The sequence below is a fragment of the Athene noctua genome, chromosome 5, assembly GCF_965140245.1.
Source record: "Athene noctua chromosome 5, bAthNoc1.hap1.1, whole genome shotgun sequence".
In the NCBI taxonomy this organism is placed as follows: domain Eukaryota; kingdom Metazoa; phylum Chordata; class Aves; order Strigiformes; family Strigidae; genus Athene; species Athene noctua.
Window position 1 is genome coordinate 12,313,893 of NC_134041.1, and position 25,235 is coordinate 12,339,127.

A 25,235-nucleotide genomic window follows, 5' to 3' on the forward strand; every position below is an offset into this window, starting at 1 on the left:
TTTCCCGAGTCAGAAAAAAGGCTCACTGTTGCCCCATGTAGAGGCAATTCTCTCCCTCTACAATAAGTTGTTTCCTCTTGTCTTTCCAGAGCTGTATTTGCCTTTTTTTTCACAGTAACAGCCTGGCATCCTGAATTATCCTGTGATTCATTTGTACCTATCTAAGCACTTTCCTCCTCTGTCATTGCCTCATGCTATCCCAGCTTAGAGTCAAAATTTCTGGTATGGCCCCTAACAGCATGACCTTCCATTCATATTCTTAGGTTTCATGCCACCCAGTTTACTCCTGTTCTCAAGACGCTCATGGTCTTCCTGGATGGTATGTTGATCCTCCCTTGTATTGACCACACCTGGTTTTGTGTCATCACAAATTCCACTTGCATACCATTGCCAAAAATTATTAAAGCAAACACTAAAAATGACCTCCTGTGGGGGAACTCCCAGCCATCCATTCAGTGCTGCTCTTTGTTCTCCTTTAGAGAGACTATTCACATACAGGTGTTGCACCAAACCATAGATTCTGAAGCTTAGCTAATACCTCACATGGCACAGTATCGCACGCTTAACTGAACTTCAGACAGGCTGGGCTACTACACTTCCTCTGTCCCCAGAATGATCTTATTTTTTTTAATCAAATAAAGATATTAAATTAGTTTTCGTAACCTGCCTTTGGTAAATCCATGTTGTGCTTGCTTTCAGGATTTAATTATTCTTTCATTTAAACTCAGCTCTGAAGTTCTGAATTGTACCTCTGAGGTCAGAATAAGAGGTCTGAATTTGACAGGATTATTTTCCTTGCCTTGCTCCCATCCCCCCAAAAAAGAAATGAAAAAGAGGTATTATGTCCACTACAATCTAATCCTGGGAACCATGTGCAACCTGATAGATTTATTGAGGACCTTTTCCTCTGGACTCGCAGTTTCACTGGCTCAGCAGTGCAGTGGTTGGAACAGAGATCTCTCAGGCTCTCACATCTAGTGCATTAGCTTCAATGGCTTTGGCCTTTCCCTGATGACCCAGTCATTTTCTGCTTCTATTCTATGAGCTTCTTACCATAAGCCACCCTCTCCCTTACTTTCATCATACCACCCTTATGGAGGTAATGTATTAATTCATGTGGTTCCCACTTTGGGTCTTTAATCCCTACGCCTTCTGCTTCCTTCACCTCCCTGCATGCCACAGCCCTGGTAATTCTTTCCTTGTTTTCCTACTATTTGTTTGGCAGTAGGACTGTCCAGTGTTTGTTTATTTTCCTTTGCAAGATCTAACTCAACTTGACTTTTGACAGTTTTCACTTTATACTTTTCAACCACTGGGGTGAAGTCTCCTGATGCTCTCTTCCACTCTGCTGTTACTTCTAATACCACTTTGAAGCAGTTATTTATGAAGCTATGCCTACAGCCTTTTTCTGCCAGATCCCCCCTTGCTGCAAACGTGAATTGCAGATAATTTTTGCACCTTTCATACAAAATATTTCAAGTCTACAGTAAGTCCATGATCTCTTCAGTGCATCTGCTTTAGTAGCCCATTCTCCCAGGCTAGGCCTAAATTTAGAGAGGTCAGAGTCAGCACACATGTCCCAATTCCATTGAGCACCCCACCAGCACTGCTGAGTGCTGCCCCGCAGCCTAGATACAGCTCTGCTTATCAAGCTCCCGCCTTGTGGAAGCAAAATCTGAGCTATAACATCCCTTCTGCTGCCTTTCCACTTAATTTAACCATGAAAGCACTTGATCAAAGGCTATTTCCTAAAATGACCCTCTGCAAGGACTTCATGCCTGCTAAAATCAGCACTGAGAATGGTTTAAGCAGCTCTTCTTGTGCCCTCACGGGTGATGAGAAGAGCTGTGCTGGCTACTGCATCTGGGAATACCTGGACTCTTCCCTTGACAGTAATACTGGCTCCTACTGCACATCCATGACAGTGTGATTTCTGGTGGTACCTAGCACCCCTACAGAAGTCTGTGTTCAGTGTTGGGGTCAGCAGCTGGGCTCTGGCATACCCCTGTAGATCTTTTACTGTCTTTTCCTACAGATATCTTGTCCAAACCCTAATTCTGGTTTTGTCCATTCTACAGCCTTACCTTCCTTGCTAACACAGTGGCACCCCACAAGTGCTACTGTACTTCTGTCCTACTGAACAAGGCAATACCTGTCCTCTGGTCACGACTGCTATTCGATCAATCTTCTCCAGATTTCTATTATATAGACACACAGTCCTTAGGCACAGGAACAGCATGTGAGGCCTTCGTTCAGCAAAAACGCTGTCAAACAGGTGGCTTTTAAACAAAGACAAAAATGTATAAACCTCATCAGTCATCACTGCTGGCCCCAAGAAAAAGCACTGCCCTTTCAGAGGTTCCCCTGCCCCAGCCCCTAACCTCCCCCCGCCCAAGCTGACCTCCATTTCAGTCTGCACCATTCCTTGTACTCCAATCGCAATTCATCAGCCAGGCTCGAATAGCTGTGTTTTCAGTCTATAAATCACCAGGCTAGACATCTGCCTGGCTTTCAAAGAAGTTTTGTTCTTCTTGTTGGCTACCGCAAACTTTAAGGTACTTGGAGGCCTGAAGCAGCCCAACCACCCCCTCCCAAGCAACTTCTGTTGATTTAAAATGCAAAGGACGGCTTCACAGAGAGAGCCCAGATGATGATAAAGCGCTATTGTTTGTGCCTTTATGGGCCGACACTCCAAACTTGATGTTTGTGGATTATTCTGAGAGGTAGTTGCTGGCAGGGAGAGACAGAGACAAAGCTGTGTGTCACTGCATGCTGCAGGCCACCTCCCCTGGCCCTTGTGACAGCCCTTACACAGGCTGAATAAGAAGCGTTACAAGATGGTGTCCTCCAACATCCCACAAAGACCTGCTGGGGAAGTGAAGCCAACGATCAGAAAGAAGCCATCAAAGGCAGCCGTGCCACCTCCCCCTCGGGTCAGGCAGTGAGTCACTGAAATGCCCGGCACAGCTGTATCAAAGGAGCTGACACCTCCAACAACATCGGCACTGGCGCTTGATCTGCTTCTACAGTGAAAAGGAGACCAGTCAGCAGCGCCACTGCACAACACAAATGCTGCAGATGGGCTCTAGATGGATAAGGGTGGCTTTTAACCATTCATTCTCCATTTTACCAGCCACAAGTGCATGAAGCAGTCTGCAGCCAGCTGCTGAGAAGACAGCTCAGGGTGCTCCCTGTGTGGCATCTGAGGCGACATCTTGCTCACATTCTTGCTCCTGCAAGAAATGACCAGGAGACTGAAGCTCACCTCTGGATCATGAGGCCAGAGAAGGCTGTATGCTGGGTCAGAATGCTGGGAGCCGGTCTTGTGCTTCGTTCTCATGATTTAGCACAGTCCCCAGCTCTCTGTTTCATCAACTCCTTAATGGATATGTTTTTACTATTCCAAACACTGTCACCTTCTCATCCTGAAATAATCTCTGCCTGAAACACTAGCCTGTTCTGCCATTAGCAGTGAAAGTCTATTGTAATCCTTACAGGCAGGTTAGTTAATTTTTTTATCCGGAAAAGCCTTCACTCTATTTAAAAATTATTCCCTTTTTCGTCAACTCCATTTCCATGTTTCTTTCACTATGTCCTCAGTGGATATGACACTTCTACATTAATAGAAGACAGTGACCTGTGATAAAAATACACTTTTATGGAGTGCTTGGGCAGAAAGCATTATAGGACTTGAGCAAGAAATAAAAACATAATAAACTATATAAAAATTCAGCTCCGATGGACTCATCGCCACGAAAACAGAAACAAGTGAGCAGACACCTTGGCAAGGACTCAATCATTTTCTGTACAGCATTCACAAAAGCGGCCAAGGGTCAAAAGCTGCTGCAAAGTTATTTGGAATAGCGAAAACAGAAATGAAGGGAGATGACACACTTGGATATTCTTCATTTTGTAAGTTAAAACAAAGAGACAAGATTAGAGCTGAAAAAATCACCTGTGAGAGTTTACACAACAGCACCGGGTCTGTTGGGCAGCAGCAGATGAGAGAACAGCAGGCTGTCTTCATACCACCCAGAAAACCCCTGCTGAACTGCAGGCCAGGGACGCTGCACCCCCGGCCATGATGGGAGAAAGTGAGAGAGAAGGGAACAAGGTGCTGGGCAGCAGACCTGGGATCAAGGGGCAGTTTTGCACCGCAAGCATTATCTTCCAGCTCACAGCCTGAACTGACAGCACCGCACCAGTGTGCTGCCAGCTCTCCAGAACATACTTATGAACAGAAAAGGGTCTTCTCCACTAGGTCTTCACCTGGAGTACACTGAGCTACCCAGGACAGAGGGTAAGGATGTCATCCAGGACTACAATGGAGAAATTTACTCTCATGAGCATTCACAAGCACAGGAGAATCCATACGTGTTTTGCGGTCATACTACTGACCAGAGTCCCAAGACCATGTACTTCCCCTTGACTGGTAACACTGACGAGCTTCAGAGCATCTGCCTCCTTGCAGAACCTTCTCCTCCAGGGCAGGAAATGTCTGCCCAGCCCTCGGGAGGCAGAGATGCTGGAAGAGGCAGTGGAATCAGCTGCCTTTTGTGGTTGTAATAGCAGCACAATCTCGGACCTCGAGGGCTTTTAACCCTTCAGGGAAAGCAAAGACTAAGCAAAACTATACACTGGAGCTGCCTGTTTCTCCTCTTGGGAATTCAGCCGCTGGTCACACAGAGCAACAGGAAAAATCACATTCACTTCCACAGAGATTTTATCACCTCAGTCTTGGCATGGGAGAGGCATCTCCGCCCAGCTGTGAGCAAGCAAGCGCATTTTGCCGGCTTTTTTTATGTAATCAGAACAAATTCCTCGGAGATGACTCACAGGGTTTCAAGGGTGTCCAGAGAGATGTCAAGCAGACCTCAAGTGTAAATCAGTGACACACCTTGCTGGGAGGACAAACACTTGTCAGCAAACCCTTTTCCCCTGCAGACACCAGGCAAGGGAAGGAGCTCGAAGGATGTTCCCAGGGAGGCTCCCACGAACCACACACACGTGGCACCTCCAGACCCAGGACGCTGCTGGTGTTTACATTTCTTCTGTAAAGACAGTGATGGTTTCAGGGTGGAGCTGGAGTGCTTCCCTGCAGCTGCTCTCCAGGCTTAAACACAGAAGATTTTTGGTCATTCAGGCTGGAGGAGCCCAGCAGTCAGGGAAAAGATTTGAACTTCAGAAATAGAAGTTCTGCCCCACCAAAGCCTGGTCAAACTGCAGAGGTTCCTGCCTGGGATGTTCATTATGGCAGTTGTTTCAGTGCTGTCATGTTGCTACATTAAGCAAAACAGTTCCATTCCCCTGCCCAGGAATGAGTACTCCAGCCTCCATGGGTCTGCAGGCCAGACAGAGGGTAAAGACAACACTTGCATAATTTCAAGGAATAGCCTGCTTTAGTGGTTCCTTTAGATACTCAAATATAGAGGAGGACCAGGAAGAACTAGACCTGGACACAATCCCACAGGTCCAAGTTAACACTGAGGAAAATGCTGTGGATGCTCTTGGGCCTTTGGGTGTCAGAGCAGATGGAACAGGCAAAAAGCCTTGATGGAGCTTGGCTCTGGGTCAGTCTTCTTTCACTAATGCCAAGTGCAAGGTTTGGCACAAGGAACCAATGCAGGCCAGCCTCCCAATCTGCAAACCATATGCAGGTCTCTCTTCAAGCAGGGTGTGCAGGGCGCTTCCAGTCCAGAGTGGGGCAAATTTCCATCTGTGTGTTCTTTGAGGGTAACTGCAGAAGACACAACCCAACTACTATGCCCTTCACCTTTCAACTTCCCCCTCAGATGACTAACAATTACCAGCTACCATCAATATTAAATGGGAAAGAAAGAAATGCAATCCTCTCTTTGCTCTTCACATTCCACAATATCACAAACAATTTGTCATATTGGGGGGGGCAGAAGCAGGAGGAGCATTAATTATTGATACTTGGGAACAGATGGCTTTTCTTGTACCGGGGCAGTGAAATGTAAGAGGAGCCTGTGGGTGAGGATGTGAGGATTAGATGGGCAGACTCATATCGGATAACCAGTCTTCAAGTGGAACAGGAACCTTCCTCCTAGAACCAGCTCCACTGGCCTGCAGAGTTCTCATCAACAGCCCTGGCTGCAGAAACAAATCCACTGACATCTAAATTAGTGAGACTTCACCAGAACCTTTCAACACTCCCTCACCTCCGTACAGAACATCCTGGACACGATGACTGACAGCTTCCAGACAGCAGATGCCTGACAAACCAGGCACCAACTGGAGACCCTACTGATTGCATTTCACATGTTCATCCTCATCTACTGCCCTGTGCCAGGCAAGGTTTACTCCTGAGACCATGTATGGTGTCCAAGAGTGACTCCCTTCTGTCTTCCACTTGCTTCTGCATCCCACTCAGGGTGCGGGCCTCCAGAATCAAAGATCCAAGTGATCTGGACCAGCAACTTCAACAGCAGACTCATCTAACTCTTTTTGCCACCTTTTCCCATTGATCCATGTAAGGATCAAGAACAAGACGACTTCATTCTTGTCAGCTCCTGTGTAAGTGTCCTTGAAGTCGGAGATACCTACCAGGCTGCATAACAGGCTTGGCACAAGACACCCGTTGTGAGTGTCCCTGTGTCCAAGAGCAGACTGTGGGACTGAGATCCTTATGAGACAGGGGAACAACTGGGCAAGAGGGGTTCTCCACCAAAGGCAGCCACTTCACCAGAGTGGACACAGTGGCACCACAAAGACAAAAGCATTTCCTGAAACTTTCATGAAGAGTCTACGTAGCCACTGCTGGAGCCAGGCATCTGCATGCATTTTCAGTCTAGCGTAGTTGTGTCTTTGCTGGAAGACTGAAGAACCAGCTGTACGCACTCAGACCTGGGCCCATGTAGCCCAAGGTCCTGTCCCAAGGTTATAAGCAGACATCCAGGGAAGAGTCAGAGCTGAGCAAGCCAATGGTATTACATCCTCTACTACTGCAAGAATGATATTCCTCAGCTATTTTCCACTCGCAGATTTCACAAGCCAGACACCATCTCTGTACATAGTGACTCAATTCAGTTTTCTTCTGTGGACATAACCCTTAAATCCTGTAAATGGGCACTCACTTTCCCAGCCAGCACAGATTAAATCCATGGTTATTCTATTGAGCAAGGCAGACTTGCTACCTCCACAGGCCCAGAAGGTACCTCAGAACCATGATATCCAGTCCCCTGATATATTGGGGACCTCCTCACAGTCTTTTCCCAAACTCAGTTTGTTCTCTTGGCCTCTCCTGAGAAGTTGTTCCAAAGTCTCATTGCTCTGATAATTAGACTCGCTCTTCTCATTTCTCAAACTGACTAATCATTAATTTCTAATTTCTCTCAGTCTGCCCAGGGTCATGCAGCCTGCAGTCTGTGAGAGTTTTAAAACACATACAATCTTGTGATTTGGAAAAACACAACTTTCCAGCTTCCCTCCTGGCCTGGATCAATGGCAAAGTGCTAAAGGTGAACAAATGCTAAGTGCCAGCAGACAGCTACTGTCCACGAACAGTACAACATTTCACAATGTGGAGTAGAATTGAGAAAGTTTCCCTATCTAGGAGCCAGTGAAGAGGGGGAAGCAATCTTAGAAAGGCCTGGGCCACATCTGTGCTGGGAAAGATTGTACTCTACTAAAAAAGCAGCAAACCTTCCCACTACAGAAGCTCTGACCAGTGTCCAAGTTTGGTACAGGAATGGATCGATCTGTAAGAGTGTCTTTACGCTGCTGCATTATACCAACATGAGAGCTTTTGTTCCTCTAAAAATGCTGTTCAACTCAGTGTGATAGTACCAGAAAACGTTTCTAATGTAGATCTGGCTTTAAAGAGCAGTCTCCACAGAGCCATGATATGTTTATACTAGCTAACTGCTGCTGAACAGTCAGCTGAGAGCTAACATGCACGGGCTAATCTCACCTCCCCCACATTTCACAGGGGCTGAGGAGAGGATCATCTAGCAAAAGAAGCCTGTGGATTAGAGAGCAATACAATGGACCAAAAAGCAGGAGGAGGCCACATCTTTTCAACCCCAGAGCAGAATTGCTCCCTTTCACCCTAACTCAAGTTAACATTTATGTGAATCTTTTCCCTGCTGCTCAAAGAAGGAATCACATTATATACACATTCCAGAGAACTTTTCCCAGCAGAAATAACCATTTTTAACACACATTGTGCTTGGGAGAATGTCTAGAATTTTACATGCAAATGCATGGGTGGAGCTGTGTTTTGACCCATACAGGAAGGCTGTAAGTTGACATCACCATTCCAGTCAGGCTCTGGAGTCGGGGCAGTCGGCGGGCTTGGGAAGATGATGTGCTTGGCAGGAGCTCCCTACCTCTTTGATGGCAGACATCTTGATGTTCTCATAGTAGTGCAGCGGTGCATTGGGTGAACTCATGTCATAGCCAAACCCAGCTACCGCCACCTCATCACAGTTGTGGAGCGCCATGGTTATTGCTACGCTTCCCAAGGTGGGGATGTTCTGAGAGGAGAGAAAGCAGGAATGGAAGTCATTAGCAGGTTGCCATTTCTATAATCAGAGATTTCTTCTTATGCTCACAGGGGCACTGCTGCTACTAAGCAGAAAATCGGGAACAGGGTATCTGGCTATATCTGCACATCAGCTGCCCAGTGCCAGCTTGCTGGGTCAATAGCCTCCCAACTTGTAAAGAAATTCATATGTTAGCCAGCTTACTACAAAGCATCTAGCACAAAAGCAGCGGCTCTTGTTTGAGGGTCTATGACCTGACTCTCCAGGAGAGTATTGCAGGGCAGAGGGATTAATGGTCAGACTCCCCTTCCACAACTTCCCTATCCTGAGAACGGGGCAGCAGATGAGCTGGAGGATGAATCACAGTGGGTAAGTTAGTTTTCTGAAATTAAAACAGACGTAGATACTGGATTACATTTCTGTGCATGTTACTGGCTTCCAGCTAGGCTAAAGAGGAATACTTATCCCAAACGGGCCACCACACAGGAGCAGAAGTGGGGAACAGTACAAACTTTTAATTTTACTGATGGCAAAAGCAGTTTAAGGAGACCGTTAAACAGCTTTGGGAGATGGAGAGGAGATCAGGCAGCCCCAATCAGCAGCATGCACTGAGACCTCTTTCTTTGCTCAGGGGCATGCCCACAGGACAAGGGCACTCTGGCCTGTGCCATTCCCTTCCTAGCCACAGCATACTGGAAGACAAAGAGTGGGAAGCCAGTCAGAGATGGGTGCTAGCACTCTGAGCAGGGACACCCCAACTGTCCTCTCCCATCTGCTGACCTGCCATTTGCACCGAAGTCCAGCCTCAGCCCTTCCCATTTCACCTGGCTCCTGCTGAGGCCCTGTGACAGCTGGGCTGTACGGCTGCAACAACTCTTGTGTGTTCGGATGAACATGATCACTGTGACAGACGAGTGTTTCCAGTGTAAAACCCTAGCTCACAGACTCTTTTAGCTCCCCTTTAGCTAGATGAATTCAGAGGTAGCTTTACCCCAGGGGCTAGGGAGAGGCTGAGAAATCCACCCACATATCTTATCTTCATTTGTGGAGCATCCAACACCAGCCATATCAAAAGTATCACGAATTCAGAGGACATGCTCAGACAGCCACCAAGGGTGGCAGACTCTTAGCTGAGATGTAGAAACCAACTGCACGCTTGTATTTTGCATTTAAAATGGTTTACCTTGAACCGATGAGCAATGCTATTGACTTTCCTGACATTTGTAACAGACTGGGAACACAATGTTTTGAACTTCTGCCTCTCATTCAAAGCAACCAGCTTTTGGCAGCACACTACCTTGCTCACTTCTGATTACCTGAACAGTCCCAAGACCAACATTTTCCAAGCAAAGAAATGCCACTCACACCCTAGCTGAGATGTGCAGAGCTGGGAGCACAACCCATGTGCTATGGAGAACTCCACTACAGTGCAGTGGAATTACACTAATCTGAAGACAAACATGCAAAACTGCTTATGGCTAAATCAGTGCAACATTAAATTCAAACATTTGCCGTGCAACTGTAACAGTGCACATTTCAAACAAAGAGACCTTACTACATCCTCCTGTGCCAGCTCTAGATGTTAGGAAAAACAGCAGAGTAATTTGGTTCTCAGTGCTCAATTTCAGTTGATACTCACCACAAACAATGTTGTTTTTATTCTGGTTACTTTAGTTAATTGTTAATTCACTGGTAGCCATAAAATATCAAGGAGGGGTTTAGAAAAATTGGAAAAAGTTTATTAGGCAAGGATAAGAAAATTCCCCCAAATTTCAAAACATGCAAGAACATCCTGTCTTCCCAGGCATGGCAGTCCAAATTCATATACTCTCATCTTTGTGTTTTACATAGGAGATGACATTCGGATTTCACTGGAATTGCATCAGCTGGTAAGTGGACTTGCCACAAAATCCTTTCCCTCAGCTGAGCTGTAGTTACAGTGTCCAAAACATAGTGAGTAAATGGTTGCGTCCTTGAGAATGTGTCGTCGCTGGGAATATGATGGCGTTACCACCACCCACACTTGCACTGGGCCCATTCCCACGGTACAGCTTGAGGGAGACACAGGGTCTTTGCCTGGAGGGAATTTCACTGGCCAAGTTAACATTTAAGAGCTAACTTTCTAATGTGAGTCTTATAAACCACAGAGAATTAATCATACTACCCAACCTTACGGGAGGACTGCCAAACCACCAATAACTTTCTTTCAAGCATATTCTTATTTCTGTTTGAAGAACAGCAGATTACAGAAATCAAAAGTTAACTTCCCTTGGGTCACCAAATATCTGCCTGACTCTATTCGATGTATAACAACTCTAGTGTCCTTTATGGAAAAACAGGAGATAATATTCTCAACTGCTGCTGTTCTTCAGTAGTTCCTGACATGCTAGTATCTCAGTACTGCCTGGTCCTCTCAAAAATTATTAAAATACCAAAGACTAACAAAGACTTTCTAACCTCTCAGGTTGTAGTAGATATATCTGGTTTGGTCCCTACAACTATTAGAAATTCACACAGAGTCCTTAGCAAAATAATTTTGTGCTGCCCTAAAATCACGTTCAGAAACTGATGATGTGATGGCAGTTTTTAATTAAATTATGCCTTATTTATGTTAGCACCCTCCAATACTAGGGTAGCTGCAGCCTAGTGTGTGTCACCCCCTTGAAGATAGAGACCTGCAGCAATGCACACCTTCACTGCTGAGATGCAGCATCACATCCCACAGCTGCAGTCAGAATCCTGTGGGCTAGAGAAGACCAACTAGAAAATACTGTAAAAATTATTATCCCTGCTATTCACTGAGGGCAGTATCTGTTAGGGCAGCACAGCCACCCTTGTAAATGGCATGGATAACAGCACCTGCTAAGAGAACATGAGTACAAATTGTGTGTGCACATGCACTTGGATCAAATACACATAACTAGACATTTGCTACAAACTGCTTATGTTAAAGAAGAAGCAACCGTCAGGCAGATTAAACAGTAACTGGGGAATTAGAGAGACTTGGAAAAAAAAGGAGTCCACTGGAAAAGAAGTATAAAATAAGCATGATTGCTGGTTAACTAAATATCATTAGTACATCAATACGTTGCTTTGGTCCTGATTCAGTTTAAACTAGAGAAGCTGAGCTCTCTTCTCTTGTAACAGCCTGCTGAGCTTCTGCTACCCCTTCCCCCTGTTAAAAATGAAGCACTGCCTCACGTCCAGTTTGTGGCATGGGAAAGAAAAGGCCCTGTACGATCTAAGGATGTGTCCCAGGCTGTGCTACAGAGAAGCCAACTCAGCAGCATTCTCCAGGAGAAAGGGCTCTCCTGTCCTCTCAGCAGAGAAGTGGCAAATGAGAGGAGACACGTATCAGAGAGAGGAAACAGTTACAATTATTCTCTGGCTGCATCTACACAGCTTCCAAGCTCTCCTGATTGTACACAGGCATACAAATTCATTTGCTGCTAAACTCCGGACCTAATGAACCATGTACAACCTTTGGGGCAAGTTGGGGGACAGGTCATACCAAAAGAAGTTAGGCATCATGGACATGGCTGTGCCAAACCTGGCTTGCTGTGCCCTACACAGTGCGTCAGTGCTATCTCACTCACACACCCTTGTGCCGTGCCCCAAAGACATACCAAAGCAACCACCACACCTCTTGCATGGAGTTATGAAAATAAAACTCAAACAACTGAGGAGGCCTCTTGTTATTCTAGGCTATTGCTAAGGGAAAAAAGCAAAATCCCAATATCCCACCTTAGGAACAATAATCTGGGGTTGAACTAGCTCATAGCCTGTCTTGCTGCTTATGGCCTTCTCTGTGCCTGGGTATTCCTGTACCACCAAGCAATGCTGCTTTCAACCACATGGTTGAAGAATGGCAGCCCAACAGCGGCCAGTGCCGAGGCAGAAGCCTCCTGGGACGCTCCCAGCCGCACAAAGACTGGCCAGTGCAGGCCAGGCCATGGCACGGAGCTGCCTGGCGTGGCCCAGCAGGACTGCTGCTCCAGATGTGGCCATGGTGAGTTTCTGACCTGAACTGGTGCCCACCAATCGGGGTGAGTTGGGAATGGCAAGACACCAGAAAGCATTTGCAGTCCTCTCCCCCTGCCTGTTCCTTGCCACAAGCCTTGAACTTGGCCTTGCAAGCTCTGTACCTCCTGCTGTGTTTCACGGGTTTCTGTCCCAGCTGGGGCACACAGTGAGTACCAGGTTCAGCATACTCTCTCCAGCACTGGTGAACAACTCAAGGGCAACCTCCCTGGATAATGTGGCCTGAACTGACAGTCCACATTTCCATGCCTGGCCTGCTGTCTAAGCCCAGACATCTGGAAAATGTAGTATCTAATATAATGCTCCCCGGGGATCAGACCTTGTCTGGTCCCATTTGAGAGAATGCAGCAGACTGACAGACAAGCCAGAGATGACACCAAAAGGCCACCTGACACACAGAAGCAGCAAACACAGCAGTGGTGAGCAACGTCACTGCAGCAGTGCTGGGCAAAGGCTGCCTGTGCATCCAGAGAGCCTCCTTCCAGGGGCCCGCTGGCACACGTCCTCCATGGGTGAGGTGAGCACGGGCACAGCGGGTGCTGGGTGAGAAGAGCATAAAGACAAGAGAGGCAAAGATCTCTGGTCTTGTGCTGCATCAGGGATCACTGCAAGCTCTGTGCGGTGCAAACACAGCCAGTTTGTACCACCAGGTCAGGGTGGTGACCTGCCTTTAGCAGTACAGACAGACATAGGACAGGTTGACCTAACTGCTTCTACACTGTTCTCTGCTGCAGGGGGAAAGATAAAAGGCTTCCCCTCAAGACACTGCTGTTTCATCTTCTATTGGTCCCCCTGAAGAGGCTTTAAAGACTAACTTCTACTCACAGACAAAAAGAAGACAGCAGAAATGAACATCAGCCCCCCTCTCGACTTAATGGAGTCTCAGCATCACCTTGCAGGCTTGCCCTGGAGATCCAGTGCTGGCAACTGAACCAGGGGACCATAACTGCTCTTTGCTTGGTGCATGTGAAAAGCTCTTGCTGCTTTTCATTCCATGCTCGGGTCATTCCTGTGTCACTGCCTGCTGGACTGGAAGGAAATGACTGCTGTAAATCTGTTTTTAGAAATATTTGACTCCCTTAATATGTTAAATGAATTCCAGTTATTTACGGGATTTTACTTAGCTCAGGGTAAGACATACTAGATTGTTCAGACTATTCCAATTGTTACCTTTTTCAATAAAAGGGTAAGTGTTGCTAAAGAATAAACTCCCTACAAACAACAGTGCACTTAGATATTCAAATTGGTTTGACTACTGTATTAACTTATTTGAGGGAAAACCTGAAAAATTGCTACCTTAGTTTTATTGGTTACAGACCTGATCACCTAATAGCAATGAAGATTTCTAAATAAAAGAAATACAGAACAAAACTATAATAGCCATTAAAGGTTATACAAAGCAGTCACTGTATTTTCTTTTTGATAATTTATGTTTGCATAAGAAAAACCCCAAACCTACTCTTCGCTTCCCTTAGTTGGGAAGTTTGGAAATACAGCATAAAAAGCAATTTAGCATCACTTATTGTGAGCAGACAAATGACTGGTATTCTGCAGTGGTCCCTGTCACAGGAGCTTACAACCCACAGTGCTGCTCCCACAGCTACCTCTGTCCATGCACAGATTCAGCATCAATATTGGGCTTCAAAAGACAAAGCAAAGCATCTCTAACACTTGCCCTTCTCACCTCCCCTAGTTATCCCCTGCTGTAAGCAGGAGAGGGGCCTCCAGAACTGGTGGTCTGCAGCAGAGCAAAAGGGAAGGGCCAGAGGCCTGTTGCTGGAGACATGACAAGCTGCCCAGCAGGTTTCCGTTCTGCCATTTAACTGCTGAGCTCCTGTACAACTTAGCCCAAATCAAATATCTTTGTCCCCATCTAACCTGATGCACAAGCTCTGATTCATCATTTGCTATAGAGCGGATTCCTGTGCAGTACAGGGAGTATTTCTTAAGGACCTAACAATTTAACAGAGGGCAAGCAAGGGCATGACTTTACCACATGCTAACTGCTCTGTGGTAACCACATATATGCTTCACCCTATGCTAAATGGGAGTTCATGGCCTACTCTTTCATGGAAAAGTAAACTCCCTTCAGTTACTTTGCATCTATCATGTGCAGAGGCACATGGCTGGGCATCTACCAAGAAGTGGCTGGTATGCACTTACCTGCTACCCTGTGACAGCTTGTCTGAGTGTCCATTCCCCAGCTGCTCACGGACCGATCACACTGCACTGGTAATGGATCAAACAGTCCAGCCCATGAAGCAGATGTGATGGCTTGCAAACCCAAAGCTTAATAATGACACTAAGTCTCTATATTTAACTGACTGCAGTGGCCCTTTACCTTTGTTCCTGTATCTGCCTTAGAAGATGCTGTCGGAGTGCAAAAAAAGGAGATGCATGTGGCCGGAAAGGATGGAGTGGCAGATTGCTCTGCTCCTGCCATCCCTTGCCTCTCTTCTGCTCCATAAAGACCCAACAGGTCCCAAGAAATGGCCTTCACATAGTGACAGTCCAGCAAAAACAGCCCAGGAGACAAAGCTTGCTGACACCAGGGTAACCCAGTGCTAATGAGAGAAAGGGTCATTATGACCAGCCAGGGGTGCTGAAAAACTGCCTAAGGAGCAAAGAGAAGCCTTTGGGTGGGACGTGCTAACACTCCAGCATCAGAGGTTAATCCCCCAGTGCATGGGGGCTGTCAGCACTCTGCAGAGGTGCTAATCCATGGCCCAGTGCCTGACTCAGTCTGATAACACCTCCTGGACATGGCTCCTCCTTCACCAAATTGCTGCTGAAGCTGGGTGAAGTCCAGGAAAGGATGCTTTATCTCTTTAGTAAGAGGTCTATAGATTCAGTCATTTCCCATACATGAACAAACCAAAAGTTTACAGTTTTTGGCAGCAGAACTTAATCTCATAAGCAGTGAAATCAAGCAATTCCATGGATGCACAGCACCAGCAGAGAGAGAGAAACAAACACCACAGTCTGCACTGGAGTCCTCAGTTTCTTGATAATTTGTGTAATCTGGAATGTTCCCCTGTCCACCTCACACCATGCTTGGGGCTCCCAGAGGAGCCAGAAAGCTACTTCCCAATGGCTCTGCACACTATTGAGTGGATATGACTATTCACTACACAGCAAAAAGCACAGTGGCAATAACCATCTCCAGTGTTATACATGTAACAGGCAATGATGCCTCTGAACTGATGTTCATGCTTGTCCCCCAGTAAGCTGTCTGCAGTGTAAGGTAGGTTACTGCATGCCTGAATTACCAACTGCAATACCAGTGATGTCTGGTTTCAAGCTCAAGAGACCTATATACACAGAACTTCTACCTAAACATAAATCACATACATACACCTTTGGCTACTGAGACAGCCAAGCCTGTGCCCACACCTTAAGAGGATTCTTTAATCAAAGAGAGGATCTTTACTAGCTTGTTTCTTTCATGCTAAACCATCTTCAGGTATTAACATTTAATTTTGCCCAGACATTACTAGAATCCTGAACTAAAGTTTTTCTTTGTCATCAGCTTATCCCAAGAAAAGAGAAGTCCACACATAGTAGGAAACAGCTCTCCCTCTTCTTAAGACTTCAGTAAATGGATTAAGGAAAGTCCTGAAAAGCTTTACTGGTCCCAGAGAGAAGTCACTGTTCATTATGGGTGACCAGTTTTGCTTCTTGATCAGACTTTTGGCTACTAAAGCCACAAGTGCAATCAAAATACACATATGAGTTGCACCTCCCTACTCTCCTCCAGAACCATCTGGCCCAAATTATATTATCAAAGCAGAGGATGTTACTACATTCACCCTTTATTGAATCCTGGGAAAAACGCTTTGAGATCAGCCCCAAACTATTTTACTAGCTCTCCTCAACCTTGCTGAAAAAACCCTCAAATTACAAAGTTAATTGGCAGCACATTGTTACCATATGTGGTGTGCAAGAGAAGCACTGAAGTTTATTTAGGCAACAGAACCAAAGGAGAGTGGAATATTACTGCTCTCTATGAGGATTTCTTGTTGGCCTTGATTATGAAGGCATCCCCAGCCTTGATCCTCCTGTGTGCAGCCTGCCCAACATACCACAGCACACTGCAACATGGGGGCATCCATCTGTCCCCATCCTGGTTCTCCAGGAGAAACTCAGGACACATACTGTTTGCTGTGCTTTTGCTTATGAGACCTCAGTGGTTTTCTTTTCCATGTTCATATACTTCTTTCCTGTGTAAAGTTTTCCAGGCTGTCTCACATCTCTAAAGCATGACCTTGAACCCAACCAGCTATGCTCTGCGGCTTTTGGGTCACACTGTCTCTTGTAGAGCAATGCTCTTTGCTCTAGATGCTTCACTCCTCTTGCTGGATTTCTCTCAAATCTTTAATGAGTCAGATTCTTGGTCTACAGGCTCCAATTTCCACTCTTCCCATTTAAACTCTCAGCGAAAAAAGGTCTTTAGCAAATTTGTATCACCAGGATCCTACTCAGACTCTTCTTCCCTCTTTACGCTGCAGCAGTAGCTTCTGTCAGAGCCTTTGCACTGATGCAGCAGCATTCACTAATGCGTGAAGTCTCAGCAGCTCCAAGACAGCAGACCATAGTTGACATCTGCAGTAAAATTTGTACCCACAGGCTAGAAATATTCTCTCTCTGTTTTTAAACTGTGATATAATCACTGTATTAGAGCATCCTTGCACAGACGACACAGGGTATACTGATATTCCAGCCCCATAGATGCACCTGCAGAGCTCCTGCTGCCCCAGCTGAACGAATGAACTACAATTTACACAATCTAGCAGGGGTCATAGGCAAAGACTGCTTGCCTTAAAGCTCCATAAACTATTTTTAAATGCTCAAATGGACTTTCATGAAGTGAAACATCAGGTTTCAATTAAGATGCCTTCATTTTCCAATCTGATGTGTGTTAAACAACCTATCAAAACCTCATAAACTTCAGTTCACAGCATTTTCATTTCCGGATTCTCTCTTCTCCTCTCAGTTTAAGTAATATCTTGTGTATTAAAATAACATGTTTAAAAATAAATACAAGTCTGGAGAAAATAAAGGCAAAACTCTGATTATTTCTGTCCTTTACTGGGGCAGCAGACTTGATTTTCCAAAAGACAAATGAAGACCACATTGTTCTAAGGGTTAGTTCTGGGGAATGCAGAGAGGTGAGTTAAGTTACTTTCTAGCTGATGGGAATATTTGGGATAAGATACGTTCAGCGCACAGAGCACAAATCCAGTGCTTCCAGAATCCCATGACAGTGTCTGTATGTACATATGCAGCAACACATTTCACAGTCATTCTGTGTGGCTGAATCTGTCTCCACATCTCACATACCGCATTTGAAAAAGCGCATTTCTTATCTCCAGGCACCCACCCATCTGACCTGCACAAAAGAAATGTCTCTAATATTTCTGAAGACTTCACGACACAATTAGAGCATGGAAAATGAGGCACTATTCTGTCTAGTCTGAATCCGTGCTGTGACATGGCAAATCTCCAGTACTGATAACAATGGAAGAACAATGCCAGGGGCAGAGCAAGCAAACCTTGTCCAGCAAAAGTGCTTCTCTCTGGGTTTGTCAGCTGTGCTAATGTGCCCAAAAATGTCACGTGTAGTCTCTATCAACAACTGTATCACATGTGTACATGAGTAATTCACCCACCCAAGTAATACTTTCTCTAACGGTTGATATATTAGGTAGAGCAAATATAAATAGGTTCTGAGGACAGCGTTGCAGTGTGAAATGATCCAGAAAACCCAAGTCAGCACCTACTCCACACTAACACTCCAAAAAGCTGCACTGGAGGTGAGAGATATGAGAATGACCATGAAGGTATTTGTTAATAACTACGACCTAAAACTGTGTTTTGCATTGTTTTCTTTTGTAAGCATTTAGATCTAAAACTTGTCACTGTAAGATCAGAATTTCTTACCAAAAGCCCCATAAAACAAACCTTTACCCTCTTTTACTACAACCCTGGGATTCAACTTTACAGTTGCTTTCAAGGCACTACTGAAATGTTGCCAATTCCCCCCCCAAATCCACAGTGTGTTCCAAGGAAGGATCTTGCCTTGGCCTGAAGGAGGCTGAGCGCTGCCACCAGAACAGAGCCAAAGTCCCTTCAATGTCCAGCAGTGGAGGCCCAGAGGAAAAGTAAGAACAGCGTAAGCCTAGTCTGCTGCTTGGTCTCTTGTCCATCCCTGTGGTTTTGCTTGCTTCGCTTTATACCTACCCCTCTGCCCATCAGGCCATTGTTGAAAGGCAGTCCGATGAAGCTGAAAGCTGCCTCCTGGATGAAGTAGGGATTCAGGATACGTATCTCATGAGGTTCCCTTGGGACACGGGTTGCCACTGACTTCCAAAAGCCATCAGAGGCACTCTGGTAACAACAACAAAAAAGGAATGATAAAACAACAAACACAATTATATATAAAAGATAGCTGATTGCTATTATTCTTAAAAAAATTAATTAAATGCATTACTGGCAGCAGTTCCCTCTTGTCCCTGCTCATTGCTACAAGGCACTAGTATAAGGCTGTGGTGGTGGGGCACATCCTGGAGGGGTGACAGCAGCATATGCAGATACACTTGAGCTAGTCTGTATGACAAGTGTGAGGAGGACTGAGAGGCCTGGTCTTCAGCATGAATGACTCTCCCCCGTGCCATCTTTTCACTCTTATTGGCACTGCAGCTGGTTTGATTAATGGATTAAGCATTCCAGCAAATGCTGTGATCACTCCCACCTGCCTCCAAGGGGATGTACCCTTGGATAGCAAATGCTTTCAAGAACATTCAAAGAGCTGAAAATGACCGTACAGCCCTACTTTCAGTGTGAGCTACATGCTTCCCACTTTATCCTAGATTTATCCTCTTCTGTTAGATTTTATGTGAATTAAGCTGTGAGCTTATAAAGGTGCCATATTGTTTTGCGAATGGCCATGCATGTTCATGGTACAAAGGGAAAAAAGCCCTAAGTATGTCCTTTATGTTTGCCAGTAGATTTGCTTTTTAAAGTCTTCACCTTGCAAACATGGGAGAACACTGGCCTTGAATACTGCTGCTCTGATAGACAGCCCTGCCCAGAGAGGGGTTCATGTCTCTCTGCCACATGACTTTATATCATTGCTCCTGCTGGCCCAGATGTTAGCAGGTATAGTATGTACTGCTCTCAAAATAACCGGAGGCTCAGTGTTCACAGGACTTACAGAACAATTATGTTCTAACGTTTCACTTCTGTTTGGGTTAAGAATTCAGAGCAAGGCACAGGGAGGATGGCAGGAATTTTAATCTGCTAACCAATAGCTTTAGCAGGGTCATCTGACTGAATACCTCCTCGCAGCATTGAGCCATCTTCCCTTCGATCCCCATGACAAGCAACAGAGGCAGACATTACACTCTACATAAAAAGCATGTACTGTGAAAGTAGTTATTTACACCTGTTTTGGGTTGCTTCTAGCTTAACAGTGAGTTTACAGTTGCTTTCAAGGCACTGCCTAAAATGTTAATGATCCCCGCAAAATCCTGAGGAGCCTCCCCACCCAGTAGCGTTTACCCCTGTAATTATTGACGGTAATTCTGCCATAGCCAAAGCCTGCTGCATTTCACACACTACTTGTACTGTGCACGGCTCCTGTGAACTCTCATGCTAAACACCTTACAGAGGTTCCTTACGGACCAAACCCATGGTTATCTTTAGCTGCTGAATTTCAGATTCTGAAAAATGAACCTTTGCTAGATGGCTCTTGCTACAAAAGGCATTAACACAGCAAATTCAATGAGTACGCACACCATTATCCAAACCAACAGTCTAAAGCAGTCAAATGTCATTGCTATCCTGTTTTGGTCCCATGTGCCTCCTGAAAGCAACTCAAACATAATACACTTTTGCTGACCAGGGCAAGGATCCTGTGAGTTTAAGTTTCGACATTTCGACAATGGCAAAGTGCTCTCAGGAGCCTAAATGGAAAAAAGTCCTAATAACACTTATACTCTTTCATCATAGTTGAATTAGAAAGAATGCCTGGTGTCAAAGCAGTCCAACATCCATTTGACCAAGAGGTTTGAGGGATTTGGTAAGTCAGCTGAGTTTTGCATCCTTGCAAAAATTCATTAAAATTTCCTCAAGGCACGTGTAAAGCAAAGGCCTTTCAGTTCCAGGAAAGGAGGGAAAAAAATAATTAAAAAAACCCCCAATATCACAAATTCCACTTGCATTAAGCATGCTCGAGGTCTCACAGAAATGAAGATGACAAACAAAAATCTTGAACAGCTACTCATTCAGCGAAACCATCTTATCATGGGTTTAAGCAGGCACACCCTGGAAAAACAGTGTGCGACCTTGAAACTAAAATAAATTTATAAGTTCGGTTATGATTTCACATGCAACTCTAAAGATGGCATTGCCTATATTTTGCAAACAATTCAAACCAAAGGTCTGCAAGCTATTTAAAGTGGGCAAAAGCCTCCTTTTGTTTGGAGTCACGCGCCATAGGAGATTCTAGTTGGTTTTACATGGCTTTTACATTACACACAAAGCATTAAAGAGAAAAAGAAGAAAGATTACAAGCATTTGAAACTTTTTGCTGTTGCCTGAGTTGTTCAGAAAGAGATAACTACACATATCATGGTTGCCTATTTTCCCAGTGCTGTGTGAACCACACCGGGGCTCCTCTCAGCAAGTTCAACACCAGTACAAAACAAATGTGGACCCTAGCCCTAGCTGGGAACACAACCTGTCTGCTTTGGTCCCTGCTGCATGGCTGTTTCTCCTGTCATTCATCTGGACTACTTCCCTAAGCATTTTCCTCAGCTATCACACTGCTCTGAAACTGCTCTGGTTTCTCCCTTTTGTTTCATTTCTATTTGCTCTGTGTTCTTCCCTGGAACTTTTCTGGGCAGTTCCCCTGAGATCATTACTGAGGGATTACTGGGGTAATCTTTCATTTTGGTGTGTTTTCCCTCTGGAGTTTCTAAAACGATTGTAGGGGCCAATGTGGAGTCTCAGCAGACAGCTCTCATACTTCCATCTATACAGTAGGCAAAGCCCTATATAGGACTAAAGAACTAAAAAGTGTCTTCCTGGCTTATAATTACTGAAATTCTCAGCCTTGTGGTTTGGCTCTACAAACCCTGCAGTTTTGAGCTACATCTCAAGCCTTGTGGTTTTGTTCTGCAGCTTGTCACTGGCAAGCTACAAAACGCAGCACCACCACAACGGCAAGCCCTGGGAGGCAGCTCCCCTGACGCAAGCCCCTGGGGAGCCACTGCGTCGGGAGCGCAGCCCCTTCCAAGGCTCCGCGCTACCGCTGATGCTCGGCCGCGGGATGCTGCTGCGCCTGGTGTGGATGTTTGGGCTGATTGGACACAGATGTTCAGCGAGGTTTCCAAAGCAATTACTTCCCATCGGGGAACACTGTCCCTTTTAAGGCTGGGAGGAAACAAGCAGCCACCCGAGGAGCAGCAGGCACCGGGAGGGAAGGCGCACTTTTCCGACCAGATTCGGGAGCTCAGACTCGTAGTTTGGGGTTGGGGGCATCCCCTGTTCTCCACTACAGTGACTAAGCCTGTGCTGCTTTAGGGTGGGCCCTTGAAGATGCAATACCTCCCTTCCTGATTATCATACTGCTTAGGCAATGTTCCCACAGTATCTCATCACCTCCTGCCATTGAGGTGGAAACCATAGGGTCCAGGCTGGAAATCAAGTTCCCTGTGTTAAGTTCCCACTTTTATTATTTGTGGATATCACTGTGCACCCACAACCTCAGTCACAACATTCACAGTGCTAAGGGCAGCCAAAGAGACCTTATAGTATAAGCATAAAGAAACAAGCAACACAGAGAGGCCGACAGGAAAACATGACTGAAGAGCAAGTCTCTGAGGGACACAGTATTTTTAAGCAATCTTGGAGTATTTTAAAAGTTGTATAATTGTAAAGGACATTACTAAGGGTTTCAGAGGAGACTATTAAAAAATTAGAAAGAATTTACATGGGCCAGACCTTTCAGGCCAGTCTCTTGTATAGATGTCATCCAGGGAGAGAGGCAGAAATATCCCCTCTAGAGACACTACTCCAGGAATAAACAGGTACAGACGTGACAGACCAGAGATGCCAGGTTATGAGGAAGGGATAAAAAATGTCAAGGTTCACCTAATAGCTACAGGGACAAGACAATCCAACTAAAATTTGTCATTCTGTCCATTTGCAGAATACTGAAGGATAAAAGGGACAGCTGGTTACAAGCTATTTTTGTCTCCATCCAGTTTTCCATCTCCTGTTCTCAAATTTACCAAGGTGAATCAAAATATATGCTAAAACAAAACATGCAAACTTGTAGCCTTAGCCAAGAAGTGCACCTCAATAGAAGGTACAAACAGCTAGAAGCAAGCTGAGTCTCCTAGAATAGCATTTCTAATATACTAAGCAAAATGAAGGGTAATGCTATTGCATCCTGATGACACGGATGGTGCCTCTTCTGTACCTCTGCGAGACTGCTGGATTAGGAGTACAAAGCAGCATTGCTCTGGAAGACTTCTAAGTCTGATGGGAAGGGGACAGGGAGATTGCAAAGGTCAGCTAAGCACCACACAAAGTTGAATAATGTCTAGGTATACAATACTCTGCTGCAAAGAAACAGGAAAGATGAAAAGACTGGAGAGAGAACCTGTAGCAAATGGAGATTGCTGCTCTTTCAAACTCTGGTAACACCAGAAATGGAGAAGAAGAAGGGCATGAGGGAAAGAAAAAGCCAGAGGATGACATACCAGTCATAAGACCTCACTGTGCCTGGGACATAGTTCACTGGGATCTCTGCCCCCACCTAAGCTGGAATGTGGTTTATTCTACACCCGTCATCCACAAGCGCTCACTATCACACAAACACAGGGTACAGCAGGACTGCTGCAATCCATCTTGCAGAGGCTTTGGAAAGGTTTCTGCTCAGGCATAACTGGATTAGATGTGAAAGGTGTGTTTCTGCTAGAAAACAACCATCTTATCAGCCAATGTTGCATTTCTCAGCGGTCAAGTAGACACAGAGGCCTAGAAAATGCTCTTCTACAAGAGGTAATATAAATGAAGTTGCATCATTTGCACCAATTATCAAAGCAACAAGGAATTTTTAGCAATAAGAATAGAGGTGCTGAGAGCCTGCAGTCTGGGTTGATGGTCAACTGCCAGACGCACTAGCCCACACTTCAAATATATTTACCCAACCTTCTCAAAGTGATGGAGAACCCCTCACCACCCTCTGTATATGGCTCTGATGGCCAGCACTTATTCTGAATTTCCCTATCTTCAGTTCCCAGAGTCTAGAAAGGCTCTAGAGTCTAAAGCATTTTGTTCCACTCTTATCTGCCCCACTGAAAAGCTCTTATTCTGCCTGAAGCAGGAACACTGAAGATTGTGCTCAAGCCTTTCCCTCAACTCCTCTTTGTCCCACTGCCAAAAGAGATGCAGCTCTTGGACTATCCAACAATATGGTACTTACAATATTTTATAATTTTTATTTCTTTTCTCCAAATACCCTCCCACTGACCAAGTCTAAAATCAAATGGTTGTAATTTCTCAGGCTATTTCCCTGTCAGTATTTCTCATGTCCCAACAGCCTCATAGCACCCAAGAGAACTCCTGACAGGTTGTAACCCCCCCAAATCTAGCTTTTACTAATGTTTCTTAGTGTGAAACACAAACATGTTTTCTACCCAGTGTTTTCCATGGCAAAGAGCAACAAAGCATGATGGAGACAAAAGCACTTCTTAATACATGGTACTACTAGAGGTTTGGTTTTTTTAAGTAAAAATCTAACTATGTTTCTTCCATTAGTACAGCTGAGCTAATAATACTTCACTGCACTGGCTGAAGATTAATTTCTTTAGGCTTGAGAACCAGGTTGAAGACCACAAGAGAAGGGAAACTTAATTCCAGGTAGTGGTTGTGGACTTTAAACTTTGTGCTAGACTTATAAACTATATGGCACCCCAGCTACACGCAAAACTGGAAACCACCTGCCCTGTCCACAGATGCCAGCTCAGAAAGCAGCAACCTCAATGATGACAAAAGGCATCTGGGACGTGAGGGAGGCACTGGTGCATTACACACCAGGTCAGTTTGCTAAAAATTGCAGTGTGCTCTTTCCAATGTCTGCCAGCAGGAAGTTTCTGCCCTGCTTACCTGCAAGCATGTATTATGGACAAGCAGAAAAGCATATAAAATGTGCCTACTGAATTTCAAACTTCATTTGACCTACATAACTTTCAGTGCTACAGCTAACCTACAAACAGACACGGGCCTCCTGTGTTGCTGGTCTAATACCAACTCTCAGCTTCTGATTCACAGGACTAGGCAGTGTGAGGCCAAGACCGGCTCTAAAGAGTCAGGCGAGCAAATTTATTTTTATGCTATGTTGTAAATGCAAAGGAATTCCTTTTTCTTAATGTATTTCTATGGTCTTATCTGTGTAACTGAGAGCAAAATACAGTTCACAGTTGTAAGATAACAAAACACCATCGAAAGAGAGATTCTCCTGTGAAGAAAATGAAACTTGGAACATGTCAGATGAGTTGCAGAAAAAAACCTGAAGGTTATTCTTACGAATACTGTGTCTCACAAGTCAAAACATAAATGATAGCTCACATATGGTGTGTCAGAAGACATGTTTGTACTATGCACAAACATGGTGAT

The 25,235-nt window shown here is 45.1% G+C and overlaps 1 protein-coding gene across 7 annotated transcripts in view; it reads right to left on the reverse strand.

Annotated features, from left to right (window-relative positions):
* ST3GAL3 (ST3 beta-galactoside alpha-2,3-sialyltransferase 3) overlaps nucleotides 1–25,235 on the reverse strand; it is a 189,228-nt gene that overhangs the window by 9,353 nt on the left and 154,640 nt on the right. For 3 of the 7 annotated variants that reach the window (XM_074906359.1, XM_074906356.1, XM_074906355.1), the window contains 2 exons: nucleotides 18,789–18,935; nucleotides 8,352–8,498 (listed from right to left, as the gene is read on the reverse strand). In XM_074906359.1, the coding sequence (XP_074762460.1) occupies nucleotides 8,352–8,498; nucleotides 18,789–18,935 (294 nt within the window). The other 4 variants (XM_074906357.1, XM_074906361.1, XM_074906360.1 and 1 more) reach the window with 4 other exon arrangements.